Raw genomic sequence first — 27,524 nt, 5'->3', positions numbered from 1 at the left:
ACGTTTTATCAAGGGCTTGTTCCCCGGCACACATTTTTAAAGAAAAGTTGGAATAAATCATTCAAATGTTTCATACAAATACAATTATTTTTTCCAAAACGATTTTGAAATGCAAGTTCACTCACCGGTCTTGTTGATTCTTTTGCTTGACTCTAACCTCAACTAATGCTCCAAATGGACATGTGAGGCCTTGTTGGAACCTATACACACATAACATCACAACCAACCCAAATTGGCATTAATACACTCTCAAAAGCTATTTCCTAATTCAAGTTTAGCTAGTTATTCCTAACTAGCTCCCAATTACCATTAAGTGGTTATTTGTTTACTCTACTCTAGTCACTCTAAAAATGATTAACAATCTCAACAATAGATTAACTCACCACTCTAATCATCAACCATTATCAACAACTTGAAAATCAAATCTAATTCATTCTCACCTTGGTGGAGTTATAGTTGAACTCCTTTTCAAGAGTTTTCAAGCTACTATGGCAAGTCTCTCTTTCTCTCTCTAAAACTTCCAACTAGTGAGAGAAAGTGATGAACAAAGACTTTTGAAGGCTGTTGAGGTGTAAAAGTGGAAGAGCATGAAAAACCTTATGAAATAGTGGGCAAAAGCATGAAATTTGGACTTTCCATGAGAGATTTATGGAGGATTCAAGGTTTTCCTCCCATGGAGAATGAAGAAAACATAAAATGAAGAGAAGGGCTGGGATAAAGAAGGAGAAGCTGCTGGAGCTTAGATATTTATGCTTCAAGTTAATCTAAATTTCCACTGAAATTATCAAAATGCCCTTAACATGGTGGCTTTGTCTTCCTCCCATCCTTTGTGCAACCTTTTTACTCTTTTGACACCGAAACAAAATCCATAATAGTCTAAAAATACTTAAGTTCACGAAAACGTAAAAATTTCAACCCAGAGATGAAAAATGACCATTTTACCCATATCGTGGAAATTATCATTATTTTTATCTTCTTCATTTATTTTACCATCATAAACATCATTCATTCATTCCTTAGGCCTATTTAGACCTTAATAGCATAAAAAAAAACCCACTCGTAAAAGCTCACCAAGTGAAATTACGAAATTACCCTTGGTTCGCATATTTGCATCTACTTCTAGTTACGTGTCTATGGAGATTGAGATTTCACAGGTTCACTTCTGAATTACCCTTTTTAACTCAATAATTAACCTCAATTGGCATCCGTAAACTTTATTAGCCATCATATCAAAATACGAGGTATTACAGCAGTACTTGGGCGATCATCAAGATTTTAATGAGATTATATCAATACTCTATGTTGAGGGAGCCCAATGGAATATATCACATGGCGAGCCTATTTCATTTAAATGAATTGCCATGAAAAAAGAGCTAAAAGTTTTGTTGCACTTTACAGCGGGGGAGATTACTCCCTACCACTCATATCAGTGATGTCACGAAGGATCGCGCAGTTCTAATTTATGCCATTATGACGCATAAATCCATTGGCATTAGTAAGGTTATCTCTCATGCCATCTTACATATGGGCCGCACTAAATGGATGGTATAGGTTTTCCTTCCTTGATCATTGCATTATGTGCGAAAGCTGGTGTGCATTGGAGTGATAAAAAGGAGCTACAATAGCCAAAAATCCCCATCACTATGGGTATTGTCACGACCCAGAACCTCCCTCGGGCCCATGACAATCACCGTGACGTCCCGATTTACACTCATTACCCGGAATGCCAATCGAAACCTCGCAAAGCTTACGTATCAGTTTTTTTTTTTTTTGTGAGCAATCGTTGTTAAACATTCCGTTTTAAACAATTACCAGTCGTTTCCGGCTCAAGTAAATCAAAAGACAAAATTTTTTTAAAAGGATTTATAGACAAATATTACTATTCAAAATATTGATTAAAATATAGCATTTTTATATGAAACAATATTTATAGAAACACGTGTAAGTAAAATAAATTCATACATATAATAATTTACAAAGTTATAATGTACAATAATAATTACAATGACAAGTGGCCCATAAATACGCCAAGTGTTGGTGATAGTAACCTACTGTCTGTGAGATAGAGGGGTCAACTAGAATCCTCGACAAAATCGGGTATCTACAAGCTACCACAAGCCTCAAATATTTGGAAAGGAGGTGGGTGAGATTTTGCAATCCCAATGAGTAAACAGACATTATTATAAATATCTAAAGGCGAGTAAAATGGAGGCTAGTTTAAACAACAAATCACAAACCATTTCATAAGGTTTTCAATTTATTTCTTAAACCATAAAATATTTGTAATTTATCAAAACAGTTGTTAAGGCTTATGACTTTAATTAAAAGCAAGGCTCAAGCCAAAAACTAATCCTCGAGGATACCTTGGCCGAGGCATCTAACCGAGTCTGCCAAGGTTGTTAAGATATTTACATGTTAAACACATGTTAGTTTTGAAAACAAGTCATTCCTTGGCGTTGGCCGAGTTACACATTCACGTGGGGGTTCGACGTGAAGTGAGCTCTAACACTACCTCGGGAGTTACCCTTCTCACCTCTACAACCAGAGTAACTATGCAACCGGGTTTACCGTACCCCTCTAATAGGCAGTCCACGAAAACCCGTCACTGCAGTGACTAAACCCACCAAGTTTAATAAAATTTCGATAGTATAACGTGGCTTTTATTTATTTACCCAGCCTGCATAGTAAAAGACAGCTTACATAAATTCCCAATGTAATTATAAAATATAGCCACATATACTCATATATCATAAGCCATTCATAGGAAAATATATTTTTCATGACAATTGGCAACCTCCAATTACTCAATTTCATAATCAAAAGTTTCTTATTTCAGACAATCAACACAATATATTTATTTGTCACATTTATTTCTAAAACATCAAAAGTCCCATTTTAATCTCATTTTCGTTTCATAAAATACATGAAGAGCATTTAAAAATAAACTCTAGATAATTTATAATAATAATAGGTTTACTCACCGTTTGTACAAATTAAATACTTTCTAGGTGCCCCGATCACTGTTTGTCAGGTACGACTTCCTTGCCTTTACCGGAAGGCTCTTCTCCTAGACACATTGCAAAAATTACACAATTCACCACATTGATGCTAAATCACTATATAATTGACTTAAATCCTATACTAATGCATGGTATGAAATGCAATAGCCTAAAACGGCTTAAACGTGCTATTAACCTATTTTTGCACTTTACCTTATAAATTGCTAATGCGCTCCATTTTAGCTCTAAATTGTCCCATTTTCTCTCCAACATTTCTAACCATTAAATATCAGCCAATAACCTTCTAAAATCATCAAAATCAGCTCACTTTCCTCCTTGAAAAATTCGGTCAAAAATGGGACATTAACTCAATTAATTTTTCACTTTGTTTTTCTATCACATTTAACCATTTTTCATCATTTTCTCTTCATTTCTCTTAGAATAAAAATCAGTTCATCATCATTTTACATCATTGAATATTCGGCCAAGGGTGGGTATTGTGAGAATTTCATGCTTTCTTGCCCAATTTTATTTTTATACACATTTAACTAACTAAAACTACTAATTTAACTAAGAATCAAAACATAAAAATTTCAAAATCCTCCCCCTTGAAATTCAGCCAACCCTTGGTGTCACTTTTTGATCTCTCTCCTCAAGCATGCTAAATGGAAACAAAGGCATAGGAAAGGTAGAAATCAAGCTAAAGTAGAAAAATCTTACCGTTAGACGAGTAAACGAACGAAAAACGCGAATTCCCTTTTGAAATTTCTAGTTTTCCTTTGGTTTTTCTCTTTTCTTCCTTTCCTCTCTATTTTCTCTCTTATTTTCTCCTTATGGCCGACCATCACCTGATGTGGGGTTTAAATGGGCTGATTTTCCTTTAAAATAATATTAAATCATTAAAAAGTGCCATGTGTCACTTTTCCATTGGCCCGTTTTTAAAATTTCATCCTTTAAACTTCAATTTTTCACCACTTAAAATAACATAGTTATTCATACCAAAAATAAATAAATCCTATGATTTTGACAAGTTTTGGGTGGTGAAAATTACGATTTTTACCCCGAGGCGACAAAATTACCGTTTTGCCCCTATGTTTCGAAAATTACCAGAATTGAAAATTTTCACTTCCTATCATTAAATTATACTCCAAATAGTTAATCTTGGTCAAAATTTCACTCCATGATCAAATTATTATCTTAAGTGGCAAAATGACGATTTTACCCCTAAACATCAAAATTTTCAATTTTTTCCCAAATGAATCCTCGAATTTCGAACAATCATTTTTAGTCTTTCCTGGACTATAAAATATTAAATTTCATACTACGATTCCTATTTGAACTAGTTCGAGGTTAAATCAACTTAAGTGTACCGTTAGGTACAATATCGGGTTTCGTCTATTCTTAGGAGCTTTTCTAGCGTAATAACATGCTACTCAGTGCATGTATGTCATGACATGTGTTTATAGGGTCCGGTTTTACAGGTATTCTCAAGTGATTGAAAGAATGTCTCCAGTGGCTGGCAGTTTTTCTCAAGCGGCCCCTCAACCTTCACAATTGACTCTCACACGTAGTGTTACTTAATGGATAGAGCACAATGATAATTGCCTAAATCGTCACGAGCGAAAAAATTAGGCAATTGAACAAATTATGAGAGCATATGCTAAACATATTAGGATGGATATGTCCACTTTTCCTTCCTTACCTACGGATTTAGACTTTGAGGATGATTTTGGTGTGGACAACGAGGATGACCAGTAGACTGTAACTAAGGTGTTAGGGGAGTATTTTCTTCACCTTTCGTTTTCCTTTTCTTTTATCACATTGTCGACAATGTTTTGTTCTAAGTTTGGGGGAGTAATTTTAAGATTTATCTAGTTTAGGCTTTTATTTAAGTTATGTTTATTTGGTTTTAGTTGCAAAAAAAAAAAAATTGAGATAGTTTGCACCTTATACATGATTTTCCCAATCCTAGGATGATAATTTGATTATCTTGTGATTCTTAGCTTTTGGGAAACATATGGTTATGATTTAATTTTATGTGATATTCTTGTGTTAACTTTATTTAAGAATGTAACTTTTAATAATTTAGGCACCATATTTTTTTTTAGTTCGAATTTTTTTTATGTGATTTAGAGAAAGTTTATGTTGATGAAAAGTCTAGTGAAGTCAAGAATTTAGCATTTGTTTGATTCTCTCGTAAGGTGAAATATTAGATAACACTTAGGATAGAAAGTGATTTAGGCCATCTTTGGACTGGTTGAGCTTTGTTGAGCCTACCTTGTTATATAATTAACCTTAGTCACCCCTTTCGAGCCTAATTTACCTTTTCTTTGTATATACACAACTACATTACCTTAGCCTTGTTATTTAATTTCAACAATTTGAACCTTTCACCCTTATATATTTTGATCTTTCTAGTAAATGTGTTGAGCTTAAAGTTAATTGAGGGAAAAAGGTGAAAAAAAAAGGGTGCTAGAAATTTACCCTCTATTCATAATTGTCAAAAATAAGTTTGGGAGTATAAAAAAAAGGAAAGAAAAGAAAAAGAAATATAATGTGTTGTACAAAGAAAATTTTACTTTAAGTTTGGGAGTGTTAAAAAATTTGATAAAGCTCTTTTTAGGTCCTAGATTGATTAAGTGTTTAGGGTGAATTTGAGTCTAAAAATATCTTGTATCATACTTTGACCCTAGCCTTACATTATAAGCTTAATAAAGACCTATTGGCCCTTGAATAAGTGTTATTCTATATTAGTGGAGAATGAGATGAAAAATAAACTTATGGCATTGTAGTTTTAATCTATGCTTAGACTTTGGCATAAACTCATCTAAATTGAATGATATTTTTTGTAAGAGATTATTCACACACACACACAGAGGAAGTCCACTCGAAAAATAAGTTTTCACTTGAATTGATGCTTTCTTTGGTACCATAGTTGAGCATGGATTTTTGTAAAGTGATTTACTCATGTGGGGTTTACATGAGGGGTTTAAAGGAGCTAAAACAATTGCATGGTTTTAAGAAAACGAATGCATCATGATTTCGATAAACATTCCTTATTGTATGCTTGTTCCCTTCTTGTTCACTCACTGAGTACTGTACTCACGTTTTATAAAAATTCATGTTTTCAGATCAGGTGACTATTGGACCCCAAATCGAGGAGTCCCCGTAGTGCATCTCTTGGGTATGTGTCTGGCATTCGATAGTAATCTCTTTTATTGTAAATGTCTCCGCTAGAAGTCATGGGTCCTTTTGTATTGTGAATACAATCTAACAATGTGAATATGTGTATGCAATGTAAATTGCTAAATACATGACTGGTATAGTGCATGTATATTATTATCGATAATGCCATTGTGTTTTGGCTATGTTCACACCCGAGAAAAGGTGTGTGTGTGTATGCATGATATGATAAATTTGTTAAGCAAAGGTAAATGGATAGGCTTGCTTGGGCTTAGTGAGCTATGCTCATTGAGCTCATGCGCCGGTCATGGCCCGAAAAATTGGGTCGTGACAATTAACCTAAAATAAACATTTAAACATAAATTAAACTAAACTAATAAAATAACTAAAAACACCTAAATTTGATCCAAAATCTAGTCACCTTAGCCTAACTAGGTATTTCATCTCCCATGAAATATATGTATTTGATGCACACATTAAATACCCCCAAACTTGAAACTTTGCATGTCCTCAAGCAAAAGGAAGAACTAAAACAAAACAACTAGATAGAGATGCAATTCACCAAAGCATGAATTCCCCATTTTCCATCAGAAATTATCCCACAATTTCAATTCAAAGTGAAATATAGATAATCATTAAATTCATTCTCAATTCAAGTGTAAGTTCATTCTCAAATGGATTACACAATATTTATGTGTGTGAATGATCTTTTTACAAAGGATATCATACAATCCAGATGAGATTATGCCAATGTAAATTTTAGCTAAGTGATGGAATTCCATAAGTTTGCTTTTCATCTCTTTCCACTAATGTAAACTAGCACTTATTCAAAGATCAGTATGTCTTTATTAAGCTTGTAATGTAAAGTTATGGTCTAAGTAGGATAAAGGATATAATGTGGCTCAAAATCACCCTAAGCATCTAATTATTCTAGGACCTCTAAAGCTTTATTTTCCTTTACTAAGTACACCTTTTTCATCAATTTTTTTTTCAACACTTCTTCATTTCCTCTTTTTTTTTTTTTATCACAATTTCACATGTCCAAACTTATATCTTTTTATTGTAGGTAGTGGGGTGAATTCTAATAATTTTTGAATTTTTTTTAAGCAACTCCACCTTTCTACCTTTTTCAACATTTAGCTCAATCTATAGTTCCTAAAACAATATACATGCTTAAGAGTGAGGGTTACAAAATTGGAATTTTATTTTAAGACTAGGCAGTCAATCTTATAGACTTAGCAATCGCTACTAATGGCTAGATTTATTTCAAACTTGTGTTGAACAACTTTAAATTTCCTTACAAGTATAAAAGGCTATTTTTGACTCATTTTGAAAAAAGAGAAGACCAGCAAACATTTGAAAACCTTGGAGAGAAACTTCTACATCTTTATTCTTTTCTAGATATCACTTTAGTCTTCCATCAAGCCTTGAAAAGCTCATTCGCTTGCAAATCCTTGAGCTGATATTTGTGAGATATTTCTTCTCTTGTACACCAAAGCATAAACTTTTAGCTATCGGCCTTTATGAGGTAAATTTTTGCTATTACTCCTTTGTACACACATTTGTAAAGGTTATAATTTAACCTTGAAAAGTTAGCAAGGGTTTGTGGTTGAACCCGATAAAAGCCACTTTGTGGGTTAGCTTACTTATGTTAAAAAGCATATAGTGATTCTACTTGATCTCGTGAAAAAATGTTGTAAGGGTTGTAGCTTGATCTCGTTAAAAAGCGATTGTAAGGGTTTAATGCTTGATCTCGTTAAAAAGCACATTTCCTTGAGTGGATTCAAAACTTCTTAGTGAGCCAAGGGAGACGACGTAAGCATTAAAGAAAGCCAAATCACTATAAAAATCTTTATGTCTTGATTTACTTTTGTGCATTGTGATTTATTGTTGAAAACTTGTTTTAGAAAAATCACTTGCTTTGTTTTTTGACACAAGAAGGAAATTTGTCTTTGAAAGGAATTAATTTTTCATTGAGCTTGCAAAGAAAATATTTTTAAAATACCAATTCCTCCTCCTCTAGGTATTTATTGCATTGAGCTTACTACACTAACAAATTGTTACCCAACAAATATTTCAATCCGAACACCACATCCCCTAAATCATCCAAGTTTCCTCACATGTGAAAAAAATATGTTTAACAGTTTCTAGTTTCATTTTGCAGAGTACACAAATAGCTTGATCCTCCCTAACTAACCTCCTACGAACTAATTCAGATTTAACAACTATACGTTCCCACATTAATTGCCAAACAAAAATTTCAACTCTGCAAGGCGCATAACCAAGTGAAATTTTTTTTTTTTCCAAAGACTCCTATTTGTAAATTGTTGAGAACAAACTAATTGGCAAAAGGATTTTGAAGAATACTTACCAAAAACTGAAGCTTTCCAAACCAACCCATCTTTAAATCCATCATCAAGTGAGAAGTTTCTATGAAAACTCCATAAACTAGTCCACTATAGAAACTCCCAACTAAATAGTTGTCCTCTTAGCTCAATTTTCCATCTCCAGCCAAAATTTATCCACTCACATAATTTCCCATGTTTATTAACTACCAACACATAAAACCTCGAAAATGTTGATTTTTACACCATATCATCAAGCCAAGCATTTTGCCAATATCGAACAAAGCGGCCACTCCAAAATTAGTTGTTAGTTGCAAGAAAAATTTGTCAGTAGGCAATAAAAGATATATAATATTTTTTCAAATATTTGAGCAATTGCAAGTAACATCGGTGTTGGGTAACATGGCACTAGATTCATAGTTATTCATCATTGTTATCACTTGTCTCCATAAGCTCTCTGGTTCATTTTCATATCATCCTTCTTAAATTTCCAATAAAATTATTATGCCTTCAAAAGAGTGGATAAAACGACTCTAGTAACTTTATCTAGATATTCGCCAATTTGCTAAATTAAATTTTATTTTTATTTTATCAGTTTTATAAAACAAGTTATTAATATATTTTTTCCATTGACCTTTATTTTTTTAACTCTTCTTAGTACTTTAAATTACACAAAAATCAGCATTAGCATATTTTTAAATGGAAGGTACATGCATATTTATCATATTTGGATTTGAATCTCCCTGCAGACTTCCACTCGAAACAAAAGGTAAATTGTTAGTAGCTGCATGTACAGCCAAAATGACAATCCATGTATGATCCCCAACGAAAGGAGAGTCGTGAAAGCATGGAAGAAACAGAAGACGACAAAAAGGGGAGGAGTTCTACCACGCAATTAACAAGAGAAAGCATCTGAAAACGACAGCCATATGAGATATTTGGTTCCTTCTTCTTTCTTTCCTTCTCCAGTTGTTAAGTCAAGTAGGTGTTTCTCATTTGTCTGGGACAGTTTGGTTGGTGGCTCTTGGAATGCGTCTCCCACTTTCCAGCAATTAATCCAACGAGTCGTGAAAGCTGCTCCATATCGATGCCTTGACAACCATAATCGGCCAGCACCAGCATGTGTTTAGATATGAAGAGCTCTACGTTTCAGTCAGTTATGAGGACCAGACTTTGGCATGAATCTCATCATAGACTATATATGAATCCTTAGGTTAGGTTCAGGATGTATTTTTATTATTTTTTATAACAGGTAGTTTTTTCTAATATATTGACTTTGAAGGTTTTTTTAATTTTATAAATAGGTTTAGAAAGGTACTGCATGTCTGTTTAAGATATATTTAAAAAATAATAAATTTGTTAATTATGAAATAGGCACGTTACGATTGTATAAATCCGTTTGTGAAATTAAAAAAAATTCTACTGTCGATGTATATAATAATAATTTTTAAAAAACTTTAAATTCATTGACAAAATATCTATATTTGATCATATTTTAAATATTTTATAAAATTATGTTTTCTTATTCAATTTGCTTATATAATACAAAATAAATAAGGTTAATTAAAGGAAAAAGTTTTACATAAAATAAAAATAAAATTTTCAAAAAAAATTTATTTCATTTTTTATACAATAATACAAAATAAATAGGTTAATTAAAGAAAACAATTTTACATAAAATAAAAATAAAATTTTCAAACGTCAAAATCTCTAGTGCTTTTCAATTTCCCCTTTTTTTTTTCTTTGTTTTCTCCTCCTTTTCCATTTCCATTTGTTTCTATTCTCTTCTAAAGAAGAATTCTCCATATATAAAAGAGAAGACACTACACATGTCTCTCTTTTACAAAATATTCAATGAAAAATCTACTCAATATTTAATTTTCAATAACACACCAAACAATTTTTATATAAAAAAAAATCTTGCATCACTAGTTCCCATCACAATTAAAAATACCTATAAAAGATCCCACAACTTATCTAATCTGTCACTAGTTAAAAAATTGATCACAGATAATTTATATCTATAAATTTTAATATTCTCTTTTCATTAATTACATGAAAATACAATAATATATATGTATAATTCTCTATTTCATTGGAAAAAGAAATTAATAACAAATTATATTGTAACATTTTGCAAGATTTCCCACCATATTAAACATAATTTCAAGCACGTACATGAACTAGTACAATTATTAATAAATAGATCTAAAATATGCTTAAATTGAAGATTTTGTCAAATTACAAGCAATACCTACTCCATGTGATTCCAATGCTCACCGACAAAAGCATTACTTCCTTCTTGAGCTAAAAGATAAAATGACAGACAATTAGAATGGCTATATATACTTTTACTTTAACCAAACTAAAATACTCCACAAATTGAATTAAATATACATCAGGACATCAATTGTATGAACAAATAGAAGTCATTAATGGCATAATTAATGAACTAACAGTTGTGATGAAAAAAAATTTCTGTCACAAATGAGACAATATTTTTATAGTGAATTAAATCTACTCAAATAATTAAAAGTATAACGACAAAATTTAATAATGAATCATGGTGACAAATTTGGGTTTAGTCCCTATATCATATCACATTATTATAATTATTAGAATCAACAGGTCTTCAAATGTTGATTTGAAAATTTTAAGTGACAATAATTATAAGTAAATATCAGTATTGGTGAGCAAATGCTTAATCGTCTTTTGAAACTGCTTTGTTCAAAAATTAAATATGGCATTCTTTGTTAGGTGAGCCCACTACATTTGCGTTGTGTTTCTTGTTTGATTGGACTGGGTGTGGTTGCGTACAAAAATTCGTGTCTTTTGAACATACATTTTTCCTCATTGTTCAACTTCTTGGAAACGCAGGGTAAGAATTTTAGTACACTAATAATTCATTCACTCGCATTCTCATCATAGATTTTTACACTAATAATGAAAAATACAAATGTTTTTTTTTTTATTTGGATATTTTTAATTGAGTTTATATTTGATGTATTGATCATGTATAAAAGTTATATACTGCAGTCAACCATAAAATAACATATCATTAATAAATAAAATAACAACTCTTTAAATCCATAAAAATAAATATCAATATTTTATAATTTTTACATAAAAATAAAATTATTTTTGTTTCTCTCTCAACTCTCTCTCACTGCTTTCTCTCAAACCCCTGTCTTGTTTTTCATTTGCTTTTGAGTTCTTGTGACAATGACAAATCACAACCGACCAAGTAAACGTTCATGTGTCAAATATAAATTTTTTTTTATTTATGTTTTATTAAGAAATATTGTAGCTTTATATAGTTTTAGACTAACAAAAAATATGCATCAATGTCATAAATCTCAGATTCTCTTTAATTTCTAGACAAAAGAAGCAAAATTTAAAATTGCTTGGCCTAGGGTTTAACCACAACCATCTTTACCTACCGCTTACTACAAAATATATAATGATAATAATATTCGGCAAACCTACCAAAAAGATCCTAATTGCTTGACAAATGCCAAATTTACTAAAATATCCTCAGTCATACCTGAACTCGTTTCTCCTGCGCCCACGCATCCCCCAAAAAGCGTGCGGTTCCACTGAAACCGTGCAACACCTTCCCTTGCTGTACCAATAAAAGGTGATATCTCCAACTTTCCAGCGAACACGTGACCCTAATATTTTAATTTGACCTGCACGTGCCATTACCTAAATTTTCTCAAACGCAATCGATACATTTACATTTCTCCCCCTGTATATTAAATGCCAGAATAATACTGATGAGGTCATCTTTGACATTTCGGCATTTTGACATTTTAGCAAAATATGAAAATTCAGAAAAAAGGGGAACAATCTGGAAATCTTTTACCAACTCATTTTCCTGGTGGACCCCACCGTCTTCTCTTTCTCGCCGTAAAGGCCAAAAGGGGCAAAAAAGTTGGGAGAATTTATTTATATGAGAGCTAGAATGAATGTCATCGGTGCGTAGGCTAAGAGCGTGTACCTTGATCGGCGTTAAGTTAGTAACAGTTCGGTGATGCTTGGAGTATTGTGCGCACGACCTCCCAAGCCTTGGATCCTTAACTCACTCTCTCTCATCGCCCACGGCGGCTTAGCCGCTCACCACCACGACAGCCGTCTAGTGGAATGGCCGACACATTTCGCCGACTTATCAGCCGATGATCGGCGTTGCCGGCACCACTCCACGGCTTGTCGGCTTGGCGGCTCCGACGGCGGTGCGGCTTCTATATGGCATGCGATCCTGCCGTGTGGCGGTGGCGGAGGAGGGCGGAGGAGAGGGGAAGTGTGGAAGAATGTGGAGAGGAAAGGTGAAGGATCTTGGAATGTGGCTTGGGATGCCAGACCGGCTCGGTGGCTTCACCGGCCGGACTCTGCTTGGCTTCTCTTTGGAGTTTGCGCTTGTCTCGCTCCGATGATTGAATTTGTCGACGTTAATCCCGACGCCGATGACAAAATCGAAGGCGCCGAGTTAAATTTAGTAAGTCGCTTAAGCGCCGATGAGAAGAGTAGTAGTAGTTCTTCTTCGGTTGCTGCTGCAGATAATTGCAAGGTTACAGGTTAGTTTGAACTAATTAACGAATGTTTGTTGGTGAAAGATAGTTTCATTGATTACAGGTTAGTTTGAACTAATTATCGAATGTTTGTTGGTGAAAAATAGTTTCATTACTTGAAAAAAAGAAAGCCAAACTTGAATGCGTATTTGATTGGTACTGGCAGGGGTGTTAGCGGATGGCCGATGTCTTTTTAGAGCAATAGCTCATGGAGCTTGCTTGAGGAGTGGGGAAGATGCTCCGGATGAGAATCATCAAAGAGAACTCGCGGATGAATTGAGAGCTCAGGTGAGTTTGGTGAGGTTCCTTAGGTGAATTTCGTTTTTACTGTTAAAATGTTATAACTCGGTATTAGGAGCTAAAGTTAAAAACTCAATTTGGAGTTAATATTGAATTAACAATGTTAACGCATAGCGTGCGAATTTATTAGCAAGTATAAATGTAAGACAAACTTCATTTAAGAAATTCCAAATAAGTCTTATCATTGGTTTAATCAGATGAAATTTTGTTTTAGCACATGTCGGGAATTTATTAGTGAACGAAAATATAAAACGAATGTTACCTAAGAATTCAAAACAAGTCTTATCATTGGTTAATCAGATAAATTTTCCTTTTTTAGCCAGAAATGGTAACAGGAGTTGAAAATGTGTTCTTTTCAAATTTTCAATTCTGTAGGTTGTGAATGAGCTTTTGAAGAGGCGGGAAGAAACAGAATGGTAAAGCTTTGTTTTTGTTATCCTGGAAAGTGGATACTTTCTTTTTTAATTGTTTGATGAAGTATGAAGGTGTTATTGAGCATATGGTTTCTGTCAATAAGTGCAGGTTTATTGAGGGAGATTTTGATGCTTATGTGAAGGAAATTCAACAGCCTTATGTTTGGGGTGGAGAGCCTGAAATACTGATGGCTTCTCATGTTTTGAAGTGAGTTTTATGCTATTTCTTAACCATCTTCATTTCTATTTGAAATTTGACTATGAATATTTTCATAATATGCATTCTGCAAACAAATGAGAAAGTTAGCATATAAAATATCTCATGCAAACACCTTGTAAATAAAGAGCTGTTATTTTTAATACGCTAACTACTACCCATGTGAGCACCTCGTGAATATTGATTTGAATTGTAATTTTGCCATTATTTTCAAAAATGGTCTGCTGCTATTAACGAGCTGTCATAGCAGTCATAATTTGAATATTAGCAAGATGATATAGTTGAGGGTCCCCTGCCAGGCTGAAATCAGACCATTCTGTATTATATTCATAAACCTTGCATACTGGTGCAAGCATGTCAATTTGCATATTTTCTGAAGAAACTAGGTTTGGACCACTGTTTGATGGTTACAGCATGAGCTTTGGCTTGTTTGTTCATTATGTTGGTATATGCTTTATGCATAGAATGATGCTGATATCCATGGAATTATGTCCAAACAAAACAGAAATTGTTCTTTTCTTATGCACTGTACAAATTGTATTGTCACCAAAAGCCAAAAGTTGGACTTTGAACTTGAATTCCATGTTTTAAATCATTTTCTTTGTTTATTTTTCCATGTATTTTACTTGACTTAAGTATTTGACATACCATTTCTATTCAATGGGCCCAGGACTCCAATTTCGGTCTACATGATTCCTAGAAGCTCCAGTAATTTGACAAAAATAGCAAAGTATGGTGAAGAGTACCAGAAGGACAAGGAGAATCCCATTAATGTGCTGTTTCATGGGTATGGTCACTACGACATATTGGAGTCTTTGCCAGAACAAAATTGCGCGCAAGTAAACACATAGAAGTTGGGTACCATTATATGATTATAATGGCATAAAAAATAAGTTTAGGGAGAGCTTATTTTATATGATGGATGAATTCCATTGAACCAAGAAGTTGTCTCAGGTTGATAAATTTGCTGCAGTTACCTCAGCTCTTGCAATAAGCTCAATACAGTTTTGTAGTTTCCATGATTGATATTTAGACCTCATTTCAATACATCAAATTGGTGAAGCATTATAGTTATTTCAGTTTTTCTCCAAAAGCAGTTATAATTGTTTATTAGCTCAGAAAATATTGGGAAATTGAATTATCCTGGTCCTCCTTTCTGCTTGGCTTTTGAGTATGTTGTAGCTCTTTACAAAATTTTTCTCCTCTTTGGGAGAGGAGCAACTGTCTTACTATCTGGCCTGGAGAGAACATTAGAGGGATTTGCTCGTTAGGGATTTCATGAAGCTTCGGCAAGGCACCTTCCATCAGAAATAGGTAGTTGCATCCTTGTTCTTCAAGCATTTAATCTGATGCACCCCTGTTTTTGAGATCTGCAAAATATACGTAGAAAAGCGATAAAAGTTAAGTCATTTGTTTGTATGTTTCGTCGGCAATTGAGCATATAATCAGGTGTTCTCTAGTGGATGTTTGCTGAACTCTTCAGAGACTGAATTCGTGATCAGAGGCATAGAAGTGTTGAATCATTGGCTGTTTCTCTATATTGATACTATTTTCTTCTCACACTTGAAGATTTGTATATTTATCCCCTTGTAAGTTTAACTTTTAACAAAGCATATGACCTCCTTTTCGAAATGATTCAGAGAAAGAGATTCCCACACCCTTCGTTGCCGGAGAGAAGTGAAGGAAGTGGCACTCACGTTAATGCCGGAGGACACCTGATTTGAATGGTGAAGATTTAAAGGTAGAATTGCTCATCTTTACCCTGCCCCCCACTAAAAAGGAAAAGTAGTGGTTGATGTGGGTTAGTTGAATGCAAATAAACACATACATGGCATGGTAACAAGCAGATGTTGTAAAAAAGCCAGTTAATGGAGAGTTTCTTTTTCTTTTTTTCTTTTGTTTCAACTTGCTAGTGAAAGTCTTGAAGAAGTAAAGAAGACACACTGTTTACTTATGCTTCCCAAGTTTGGTTCCCATGGAAAAGAGAAAGATAAATTAGAAATGCTTTGGGATCTGCTATGTTACCTTTAGCCATCTCATTGTCCACTATAAAAGGAAGGACAGGACAGCAGTCATCTGTAAAATAAATAAATATAGAAACGGAGGGAGAGAGGGGAAAACTTTTTCCTGTTCCCCTTTTTAGAATATTTTTCTCCCACGTATTATTTACAATTTTCAAGATTCGAAAGGAGTATGGAAGAAAAAGAAAAGGGTTAGAATGGAGGTCTTAGGCTCCTACGTAAATGGGATCAAAATCAGGTTAGTCATCTGAGTTAGTACCAAATTAATGCTTAAGAAGTTAATCAGGTTTGACTTGGTCATTTGCGTGTATGATTCAACTCCTGACCAAGTCACCGGTTCAACTATCTAATTGTCGGTTCGGTCTATTTTTAATAATTATATGTTTTTTGATATTAATATAGTGTCAATGTTATTTAAATAGATTGTTATATAAAATATACAATAATCAATTTTATACAATTTTTTTGATTTCTTGTATGCCAGTTTATACAATAATTTATATATATTTGCCTATTTGGTGGAAAAATTAAATTATTTCATTAATTATTTACTCAATTATTAATAAAAAAATATCATAACTCATATAATATTTATTTAAATGATTATGTATAAGGATATATATATATATATATATATATATATATATATATATATATATATATATTATAGTAGTAATAGCGCGTAGAATAATTGTAGGTTTCAAAATCATTCACAATTTACAAATATTAGTAATTAAAATTAATTGAATTTTTTTTATTAGAGTTGATAATTGGGCAAGTTGGGTCGTGTAACTTTGGGTAAAAATGAATTCAGGTCATTTTCATGCATGATCAGGTTGTTTTGGGTTTGGATCACTTTGGATTCAGGTTATTCATGTTTGACGTCGGGATCATTCAAATTGGATCAATTCAAGTTTCAAATTGTTGACTTTTAAAGCAAAATTAGGTTGAATTCCACAAATCATTCAAGTTGAGTCAAAATTTATCTACTTCAATTAAGTTATTCAAGGTTAAATTTTTTTCATTGTGATATGTCTCTAATTTTGATTTTTAATAGAAGAAAAATAATTTTTCAAAAATCATTCATACAAATAAAAGAAAAACAAGTAAATTAAAAGTTATTACTAATTTAAAATAATTTTATATCAAATATTAACAATTTGGTTCCTCAAAATCAATAATTTTTGATTGATTGATATTTAATCTTCATTTTACTGCATTGATTATTATTAGTCATTCACCATAAATTTTAGCAATATATATCATCCACTAAAGGTGAAATAAAGTAGTAATTTGTTGAAAAGTAAGTACCCAATTAGTTTTATTTTTTATTAACTTTTTTAGTTTATGGATTATTTCTTGATTTTAAAGTTATATTTCTAACAACTCCTTAGCCCGTGACAATCCAAAGCCCATCGACATTTCCATTTTGAAAGCAATATGTAAATAATAGTAATAAAGTTAATTAGTACAATAGATATTTTTTATTTATCTTTTGTTTATTTTAATGATGGATGAAATTTTATTTCCATATTCGAAAAAGCATATAAAAAACTGTTATTGTTAGACATATACCCTTAAAAACCATATTTATTATTTATTTATTAGATAAATAAATTATTGGATAAAATACTCTCACCCCTAAGTTTTAATCATAATTTTACATGTATTCATTAGGTTTTAAAATCTACAATGAAACCAAGAAGTGCAATAATCGTTAACAAAAAATATGAAAGGACTAAAATATCTTTTTTTTTTCTTGTTTTTTCTCTCAAACAATGTGACTAACTAACGACAGTTGACCACCTTAGTGCAGGTGCTCCACAAGGGAGGGGAACACTAATATAGTGGTCCTAAGGGAGGGGAGCATTGATCTGGTGCTCCCTAAGGGAGGGGAGCACTCTTGGGAGCATCGATCTAGTGATCTTTTCTAGATGCTCCCTAGGTAGCACTGAGTGTTTCGCTCCTTTATGAGCACCAGATCAATGCTCCCTTCCCTCAGGAGCATTAGGTGCTGTTGGTCACAAGTGGGTGAAGAGAATTTTTTTTTTCAAAAGAGAGAAAAAATATTTAAAAATAAAAAATTATAATTTATATAGTGATAATTTTTAAAATTAATGAAGGGTAAAATTATCTTTTCAATATTACCATGTCATCACATTAACGAAAATATTAACTGTTAGACTTATATGTTTAGTGAAAGATATTCTTTTAGGACAGACTGTTTATTTCAAAACTAACAGACTCACGTGAAATTACGACTAAAAGTTAAATGATGAGAGTATTTTACCTTAAATTGTTACATTAATTATTGATTTCATATATATTATATTTTAATGTGTATTTTATATATTTATGACATTTATGATATGATCATAATTGTTTGGTAATATTATAGAAAAACTATGCTAATAGTTGATGAACTGTTAAACGAAAATTAGTAGTTTTTCATTTCTTTGTTTGTATTCTAGGTTAAACGTGACAAATTGTTTAAAACCTATACTTGTTATGTCTTGATAAAAAAGATAGAATATTTTAACTCTAGCATTGGGGTAGTGACCTGAAAGTAAACAAGTGGGTATAGTGTATGAGATACATACATTGAGCATGATTTAATTAAAGAGCTTCATATAAGTCAATCATTGTCAATAATTAAAAAGAGTTCTATTACAATTTATTAATTGTCCTTGGACTTGAGAGGTCAATATAATTTATTTAGTATATATATGACTTTGATGTTACTAATAGGTGATGTTGAATTTAAAAGTTATATCCTGGTATATTGGGTTATGTACATGCTAAATAAATTATATTGGATGCTCAATAAAGAATTCATCATTCTCTATTAAGAAAGATATTCAAGCAATTTTCATAAGATTGTTGGACCCAAGAAATCTAGCCAGTATATTTTCTAAAAGATGTTTGTGAATTATATTATTTATATTAAGTTTATATATTCGTGTTTTGAAGAAAAATATTTTTCATAGTCCAACAAGAATGAATATCATGAATTGGTATTAAATGGGTTGGATGTGACAGTGGAAATTATTTATTCATAAAGCCCATTCGGAATATAGTATGGTGAGGATTGATCATTAGTAAAGATTGTAATGAAAGGGATTTCATTGAGATTTTTATTTTTGTAGAGGTAAGTTATAATGTGTTGATGGACATTATTACAATTACTAGGCAAATAAGGTTTCTTAATTAATTTAATAAACTAAATGATAATATTAGATTAAATGAAATTCCAAGTAAAATATGAGTCATGAGATGACAGGGACTTAGGCTCATAGTTGTAAAGAGAGATCTTTAAGGGTCTTATGCATATTCTTCTTTGGGGTTGAAAATATAAGTCTTGTCAGACTATGATTAGATCTAATAGATTCGAGTCAATTAGTGTGAGACCTCAACCTCTATAGGCTTGTAACTAGGCATAGACACAATAATACAAGCTAAGGGTAGTTTCATCATTTTCTCTAATAAGCTCCCAGAAGAAAGTTTTATGATATTTTAAGGTCTAAATAGGCATAAGACCGCATAAATGATGTGTAATGATGAAAACACGAAGAAAACTAGAAATGATAATAATTTTCACAATAGGGGTAAAATGGTCATTTTGCACCTCGAGTTAAAACTTTTAAAAGTTATGCAACCCAAGCATGTTTAGACCATTATGGACTTGGTCTTAGTGTTAAAAAGGGTAAAAAGATCGCACAAAGGGTTGCATGAGAACAAGTTAACTAGTCAAGGGCATTTTCGTAATTTCAAGGGAGTGGATAAGTTTGGCTTATAAATATCCTTCTTCCAGTAGCTTCTTCTCCCATTTTTCCAGCAGCTTCTTCTCCCATTTTTCCAGCAGCTTGTCTTCTTCTTCTTCTTCTTCCATCTCACGTTGCTTCCAACCTCCATGGAAGTTTGATATGGAGCTTGCATAATTTTCTCTCTCGAGCTTTAATTTTCATAGCTTTGAGCCCTTTTGACTAGAACTTTTGTATTCTCTCACTCTCTCACCTCAAGACCCTTGAAAAATCTTATTTCCATACTTTCTCTCACTAGTTGGGTGTTTTAGAGAGAGAAAAAGAGAATTACCCCATTTGTTTGGAAGCTATTGGAAGAGAATTCAACTATAAAGAAACCCTAGGGTGAGTGATGAACTAAGCTTGGTTTTTAGCTGTGGATAATGGCTAGTAATTGAGATTATAAGCTATTTTATTGTTGAGGATGTTCATTCATTTTATAGTGATTAAGATAGTGAACATTGATAGCCATTTAATGTGTCAAAGCTAGCTAAAAGATAGCTTTTAGGGTTTATAGTATGTGAATTGACCTATTGCTGATGCAAATGTGATTTTAGGTTATAACGAAGCCCCATCACCCCAATTAGATCATTATGGGAATTAGAGTCAGCTAAAGGCTCAAGAATAAATCAGTGAGTGAACTGCATTCAAAACTTGTTTTGGGGATATAATGTATTTGCCAAACATTTGAATGGATTATCTAGCTTTTCATAAAAACAAGTGCCTTGGGAACAAGCTTTTGATAAATTGTCTTCATGTTGTGACATGTGACTATTATTGATTCATGCACTACCACATTGTGTTGATATATATATATATATATATATATATATGAATACATTGTTGTGTAATGACATTGACTCGGCTATGTGCGAGTAGGAAGTGCGCATAAGTCGATGATGACCCGATTATGTGCGAGTAGGGAGTGCTCATAACCTGGTGATGACCTAGTCATGTGCGAGTAGAGAGTGCACATGAGTTAGGGATATGGGATGATGTGCATGATCATGACGGGATGATGTACATGATGATTGATATATATATATATATGTATATATATATACACACACACACACACACACACACACATATATATGTGGTATATGGTTGAAATGCAAAAGTGGAAGCATTTGATTTGTTAAAATTTGAGAGTTTGCATGTGTTACATATTGCTTTTGTTATTTAGCAGGATGGCTTTGTTTTAAGGGAAAAAGGACATTTTTTCTTAATGTTCTGATTCTCGCTGCAGCGAGAAACTTTCAGGTTTTTGAGAGCCTCACTAGTTTGGTTCTCGCTGCAGTGAGAAAGGTACTGTAGCTTCTTGCTACAGCGAGAAACATTCTGTTTTTGGACCAAAATTTCGCTGCAACGAGAATGAATCTCGCTGCAGCGAAAAACTTTCTATTTTGTTTCCTTTTTGGTTTGGTTGCTGCTCCATTTTCCATTTCTTTGGTACCATAGTTGAGCTTGGACTTCCAACATTAAGGAATAAGTGAATTAAGTTTAAAATGAGTAGGTTTGGTGAGAAACCCTTGGTCAGTTGAGGAACCCTCGTTCAGCTAATAACTTAATCCCAACGTCGCTGCAGTGAAGATTCGTTGTCACATTTGACTTGCTTGTGTATCACTGAGGCCTTCATTTTTCAAATTATTTGTTATGTATGGGTTCATCATTACCAGGTGATTAATTATTTAAGGGTTTAATGAGGGGTTTTCAATGTGAATGAAATTAAATTGCATTGTTTTAAAACAAGTGCATTATGATTTTAAATTCTCCCTTATGGTTGCTTGTTTCCTTCCTTGTTCACTCACTGGGTTTATACTCACTATTTTCAACTTCATGTTTTCAGATCACGAGGCAGCCGGTAACTAGGACGAGGTGTCCTTGTAGACTTGTATCCATCTTTTGGTAGGTGACTTAGCATTCAGTAGTTGTACATTCGTCCGAGTCCCTCTGTTGGAAGTCGAGTATTCTTTTGTTGTGTATAGACAAACCTAATGTAAATTATTAAGATACATGTTGTAGATAATGTATATATACTTGTTTGGTATGCCAATATGAGGTGGTAATGTTTAACATTATTTTGATTCTATGTTATGAAATATGACTTAGCAGTTTATGATGGAATGATGAACATGTCAGATTAATAGGCTTGCTTGGGCTTAATGGACTACGTCTATTGGGCCCTTGCGCCGGTCATGGTCCGGGGTTTTGGGTCGTGACAATTATTATATCTATAAACGTAAGGGTTGCAACTTAGTTGGTCATCAAAATTAATTAGTAACAGCTTTTAGAAAACAAAGAACCTTAGAAAAAGAAAAAGCTTGAATTTCTTTGGAGGCAAGACAATTGAATCACTTTTGAGGTACCTGTATCTTTGTTCTATATTTTAATCCCTTTTCGAGGCAAGGTTCTTGAATTGTTTTTAAGATATGTATATCTTAATCTATAATTTTCTTATGGTAGATCCTGGCTTGTATATTATATAACAATTGTTGTTATTGAATTATAAAAAAAAAATTCGTATTTATGGGAGACAAAGAAACTAACAGTTACAAGCATTACAAATGGGGAGTATCCTAGAAAATGCAGCTAATTAACTAGCTAGCTTTAATGGACTGGTTAATTCCCCCAGTTCGTAACCAAAGTTCCACTGCTATATATTCTGAACATATGCATTTTAACAGAGAACTCAATCTAGCTCGGATGCTGCTTATCTTTGGTTCCCTCCAAATACAAGTAGATTTTTCTTTTATTTCATATCTTGTTACCCTCGGATAGTAGGAAATCAACTTGAAAATATAAATCAAAGAACATTAAAGAATACTTCTCATGGATAGCTCACAGCCTCCTAACTATGAGATTCACTCCATGTTTAGGCTCTATAATCAAACTCAGAGATGGACAATGCCTATATTTTGGTGAGGGAGAGAATGTGAAGTTTGACAGGGCAAGAGCAAGAAGTAGCTTAAGTTCTGCCAAGGCGAAATGCTGTCCCAAACATGTATGGGGTCCGAATCCGAAAGGCAAATAAACATGAGGAAACTTGCAGGCTCCACTGACTCCATTGGAAAACCTTTCAGGATTGAATTTGTCAGCATCAGGTCCCCATATTTCAGGATCTTGGTGAAGTGTCGCTGGCAGTAACCATATATTAACTCCTTTAGGCACATGAATATCTCCAAATTTCATATCTTCCAGGGCCTCCCTCGATATAATAGCGCCTGGAGGGTATAGCCGTAGTGTCTCACTGATCACCATCGTTAGCTGGCATCCATTCAAAAACATTTTCAAGACGTGAGATTGCCTCTCACCATATGTGTCTAATTCTGGTATACTCGGAGTAACTTGGACAAAAGATGTCAAGTAGGTTAGTTTCTACTAAAGATTTCATTTTTTATTCTTTGCACAAAGTCCTGATAATTTGAAGCAAATTCTTGCTCGTCAAGGCTTATTTTGTTGGACTAAAGGCAATGATAATTATACTTACTGCTTTCATCTTACGGATCATGTCGGCATCTGGTAATTTGCCCCCACAAATTTCAAGAACCTCTGCACGAACTTTGTCTTGCCAATCTGGGTTCAAGGCTAGCAGCAACAAGGTCCAAGCTGCTGTAATAGCAGTAGTTTCATACCCAGCAAAATATATATTCTTGCAGTTGTCAACAATGAAGTCATCTGTTGCATCAGGGCCTAAATCACTGTTCTTAGCGCCTTTTAGGATCATTTGTAATAGGTCCTCCTTTGATTTTTCTTCCTTGGTTTTATACACAGCCTTCAAGATTAACGCCCGAACTTCTTTCTCCAACCTCCATATTTCCCTGTTGCTTTTAGTCGGAAGATATCTGAAAGTTCAAAATTCAATTATTTATATCAGTTCTACTATGCAATTTTTGTCGGTTTCTTAATTGAATTATCCAATTGAAGAACTAAAGAAAAGTTGAACCTCATTCCAGGGAACCCATTAGATAAAACTTTTTTAGACATGGCTTCTTGCAGAGCTCTAATCTTGAAGAAGATCTCTTCCCCTTGGGAATAATTGCTTCCAAAACAAGCCCTTGAGATAACATCTCTGGTAAACCTTCTCAAATAATCGTCAACCTTTATGTCTGCAATTCCACCCTCACCGTCAATCTTGCTTTTCCACTCGTTCACCACCATAACAGAACAGTCTGCCATTAAGGTCGTCATACCCTACACATTGGCAGAATAGATAAGATACTCTAAGAACCATTTGCATGATGATGGGTTTCAAGAAACTACAAACTTACTGGCCCTACAATTCTAGGAATAGGATAATCTTAAATAAGTGCTAGTATGCATATCAGCACTCTTCAGCATGTTGACGATGACAATCTATATTTGCGGAGTACAAGGTTAAATATCCATTATACCTTGACCTTGTCCATGTATAATTCAGGAGCAATGATTTTCCTTTGATGTGCCCATAATGCACCATTTGAAGTTAGAATGCCTTTGCCAAGCAGAGGACCTCGCTCCTTTTGTTGGTACGTAGGATTTCCCAAATCCATTGAGGTGCATGTAATTATTTCCTTCACCAAATCAGGATCAGTTACGTGTAAAATCTGTATGTTGCCTAGTGAAAACAAAAACGTTGGGCCTGCAAAAAGGGATCACAAATTATCAAGGAAAAGGTTCTTTCATACTCACACTTCATGGTTTTTTAAGCAGTATGATTGGAATTAGATTCTAAGATATAAATTATAAATTCATATACCATGCTGTTCTCTCCATTGTTCGAAGTAAGGAAACACAGTGGAAGAACTATTGTGGGTTATCACTTGTTCTCCTTCTTGCGGCAACATCGACAACTTAGATTGTGTCTTCTTTATGTCAAGGGTATTTCCCAGCAACAGTGTTGGAGGGGGACCCCGGATTCCTTGCTTTCGCAGTTTGGCACGAAGCCTTGCAGGATTCAAAATCATCGAATCAAACAGGTGTATGAGCATGCCAATGAATGCCATCAACACACTTGTGCCAGTGATCTTGACAAGTAGCAATAGCAGCGCCATGGCTTGTAACTCTTTTCTTTCCCCTTTTCAATGCTGTGTGGATTGCGGTACTCAATCCTTGGATGCCCAAGATATATATAGACCGAGTACTGGAACCTATTAGGATTCAGTCCTAAGGTCATGATTTTCCAAATTGCTACAAAAGAAGGTATATGATAAAAGACATTAAAGGTAGGTTAACTGGATGCAAGAACTGAGAATCTTCAACTCATGGAAGGGGGGTATATTGCGACTGTCACTATATTCTCATTTTTGTCCATTACAAATTAATCAATTGACCTAGTCATTCAGCATATCTTGCATCTTGCACGATCAAAATTAAATACACACGTCACCTTATTTCAAAATTAATTCCCTAAAACATTTAAACTCTGCTTATAACAAAATGATAGTTCATCATAATTAAACAATAAATAGAAATTACACTCTATTAATATTTATCATAATCAAACAATAAATAGAAATTATACACTATTAATGTATCAAAAATTTGCATTCATTATTCCAAGGTGGAACTCCAATATTACTAGACACTCAATCGCAACATTTCTTCACCCTCTATCAGAATAAACCGTTCCCTTACAACGACGGTTCAAAGATAGAGTTACCTAAGACATAACAAGGAATATTAAATCCTTAGAAGATGAGAATTAGGTTCTCTAGCTTCCTTCATAATCCATTTGCTGTTCTCCTGTTGGGTGGTTTGGTCTCTTTTGTTTTATCAGATGGGCGGGACTTTCTTTGTTTTTTTCGGTTCGGACTGTTCTTGCTTTCTTTGCATCTTGCTTTGGTAGCTTTGTAATGAATTTTTTTTTTTTATAAAAAAACAACATCAATATTCTCTTTTTTCTATCTGATAAGATGCAAATTGTACATTACAAGGAATATTAATAACAAAGAGAGAGAGAGAGAGAGAGAGAAATTGCTAGCAAAATTTGACTTGAAGCCAATTGGAGATTGAAATCATGGCATAACGTCCGGGCTGAGAGAACCCCCAAGAATTCCAGACCGCCACAGCCCACGGAAAAAATTGTCAAATCCTGGAGGACATCATGGGAAGATTCCTCCGTATAATCAAGGCACAAATGAGACAATTTTAGAGAAACCTTTTATGTTTTGTACAAGAAGCTCGTTGGAAAGTCTATCTCCTCCAATTTTCCCACTTTTAACTATAAGGAAGAGATCCTCCAATTTTGTTCTTAGGTTTATGTCAGTTATATGTGAAATTTTTAATACAATGAAAGATGATTTGAATTCAACTTTTTGAATTACTTTTTGTTAAGTAAATTATTTTGCAAGATGTATGTTGAATGCCATTTCTTATAATTCTAATATTTGCTTGTATAGTAATTTCATAAATTAAAAAAAAAAGGAAAATTATAAAAGTACCTATATGCTACCATAGCCAATTCATGTGTACAATACTTCCAACTAATTGATTTACAAATTTCAATCAGCTTAGTGATTTACATGTACATATGTCCTTAATAAGTAAGAATTTACAATTCATATATGTACTTATTGATTTATATATTATACGTTAACCGAATAGCATATGTCCTTCTTACCACATTTCACGACTTAGACAACTAGATTTTGGTACACCCTTTATGTGGAGGTGGAAAAAAATAGGAGAAAAGGTTGAGAAAAAAAAGATGACAGAAGAAAATAAATTATGTAGAAAAAAATGGATACATGTGAAAAAAATGAAATCTAAAAACAAATTTAATCTAAAGCTCTTTATATATAATGTAGATTAATGGTTACAAAGATGTGCCAAAGGAAAGATGTAAATATGCAACTATGTGGACAACTTGAATGGAGCAATTTTATGACAAGACTAAAAGTCAATAATAAAATAAAAGAAGAACAAATGAAAGATTTACATGGTTTGGTCAATTGACTTAAGTTTGTAATAGATATTGTTGGAACTATGAGTATGGAGAGTAAGATTTTTTTTTTTTGGGCTTATATAATATGAGTTGTAAGATAAATGGATGAGACTCAAGTTTAACAAGGCCAAAGAAGTTTATTGGGTTAGTAAATTTGACATTTATCCTTGTAATTAAGTTTCAAGACTGATTTACTATACGATTTTACTTGCGCAATTATTAAATTTATGAAGTTATTGTGCTTGATTTAATACTTTAGGATTATAGAAACTTTTGAGTTGTTATTAATTTATTATTGTTGGAATAAAAACCAAAAGATATGATGGTAGGGATTCACTTTGAAAAAGAAAAGAGAATATGAAAGTTTTTCTCCACTTTTTAAAAGCTTAACCTATTACACCCAAACTAAAATCATCAAAACAGTGTTGACTCTAATGCTTGTGTATGCCAACTGGGATGAATGCCACATTTCTATCCACTTGGATACCATGCATCTTGGTGCATGTTTAAGCAGATTTGAAAAAGCTCAACATGGTGCAACGCTTATGATGTAATCTAGCTTTACACTTGTGTTAGCTTTTTGAATAAGTTTTTTAATCCTAAAATGTTGTTCTTGTGTCTAATGTATAAATTCAATTAGTATGAAGGGAACAGTGTGATTGTCACCATAGCCACCACAAGCCTCTATTCTTCCTTGAGGTTGTATTACAGTAGCCATATACCAACTTTGTCTCAAATCCAACATGATATTAG

General features: G+C 33.2%; 2 protein-coding genes across 2 annotated transcripts; one reads left to right on the top strand and one right to left on the bottom strand.

Moving 5' to 3' along the window:
- The first annotated feature begins 12,463 nt into the window (after positions 1-12,463).
- LOC18586664 (uncharacterized) lies at positions 12,464-15,118 on the top strand. Its single transcript, XM_007010157.3, has 5 exons — positions 12,464-13,101; positions 13,262-13,383; positions 13,771-13,811; positions 13,918-14,016; positions 14,696-15,118. The coding sequence occupies exons 1-5, from the start codon at positions 12,561-12,563 to the stop codon at positions 14,874-14,876; spliced, it is 984 nt and encodes a 327-aa protein (XP_007010219.3). The 5' UTR covers positions 12,464-12,560; the 3' UTR covers positions 14,877-15,118.
- A 7,569-nt stretch (positions 15,119-22,687) lies between these two features.
- Positions 22,688-24,879, bottom strand: LOC18586663 (cytochrome P450 714C2-like). Its single transcript, XM_018129047.2, has 5 exons — positions 24,585-24,879; positions 24,241-24,467; positions 23,793-24,040; positions 23,337-23,691; positions 22,688-23,113 (listed from the first exon to the last, which is right to left on the bottom strand). The coding sequence occupies exons 1-5, from the start codon at positions 24,877-24,879 to the stop codon at positions 22,688-22,690; spliced, it is 1,551 nt and encodes a 516-aa protein (XP_017984536.2).
- Between the last annotated feature and the right edge of the window lie 2,645 nt (positions 24,880-27,524).

The sequence above is a fragment of the Theobroma cacao genome, chromosome 10 (assembly GCF_053813885.1).
Source record: "Theobroma cacao isolate CCN51 chromosome 10, ASM5381388v1, whole genome shotgun sequence".
NCBI classification, from domain to species: Eukaryota; Viridiplantae; Streptophyta; class Magnoliopsida; order Malvales; family Malvaceae; genus Theobroma; species Theobroma cacao.
Note: the sequence above shows the minus strand (reverse complement) of the source record. Positions and strands in the feature narration are given on the sequence as shown.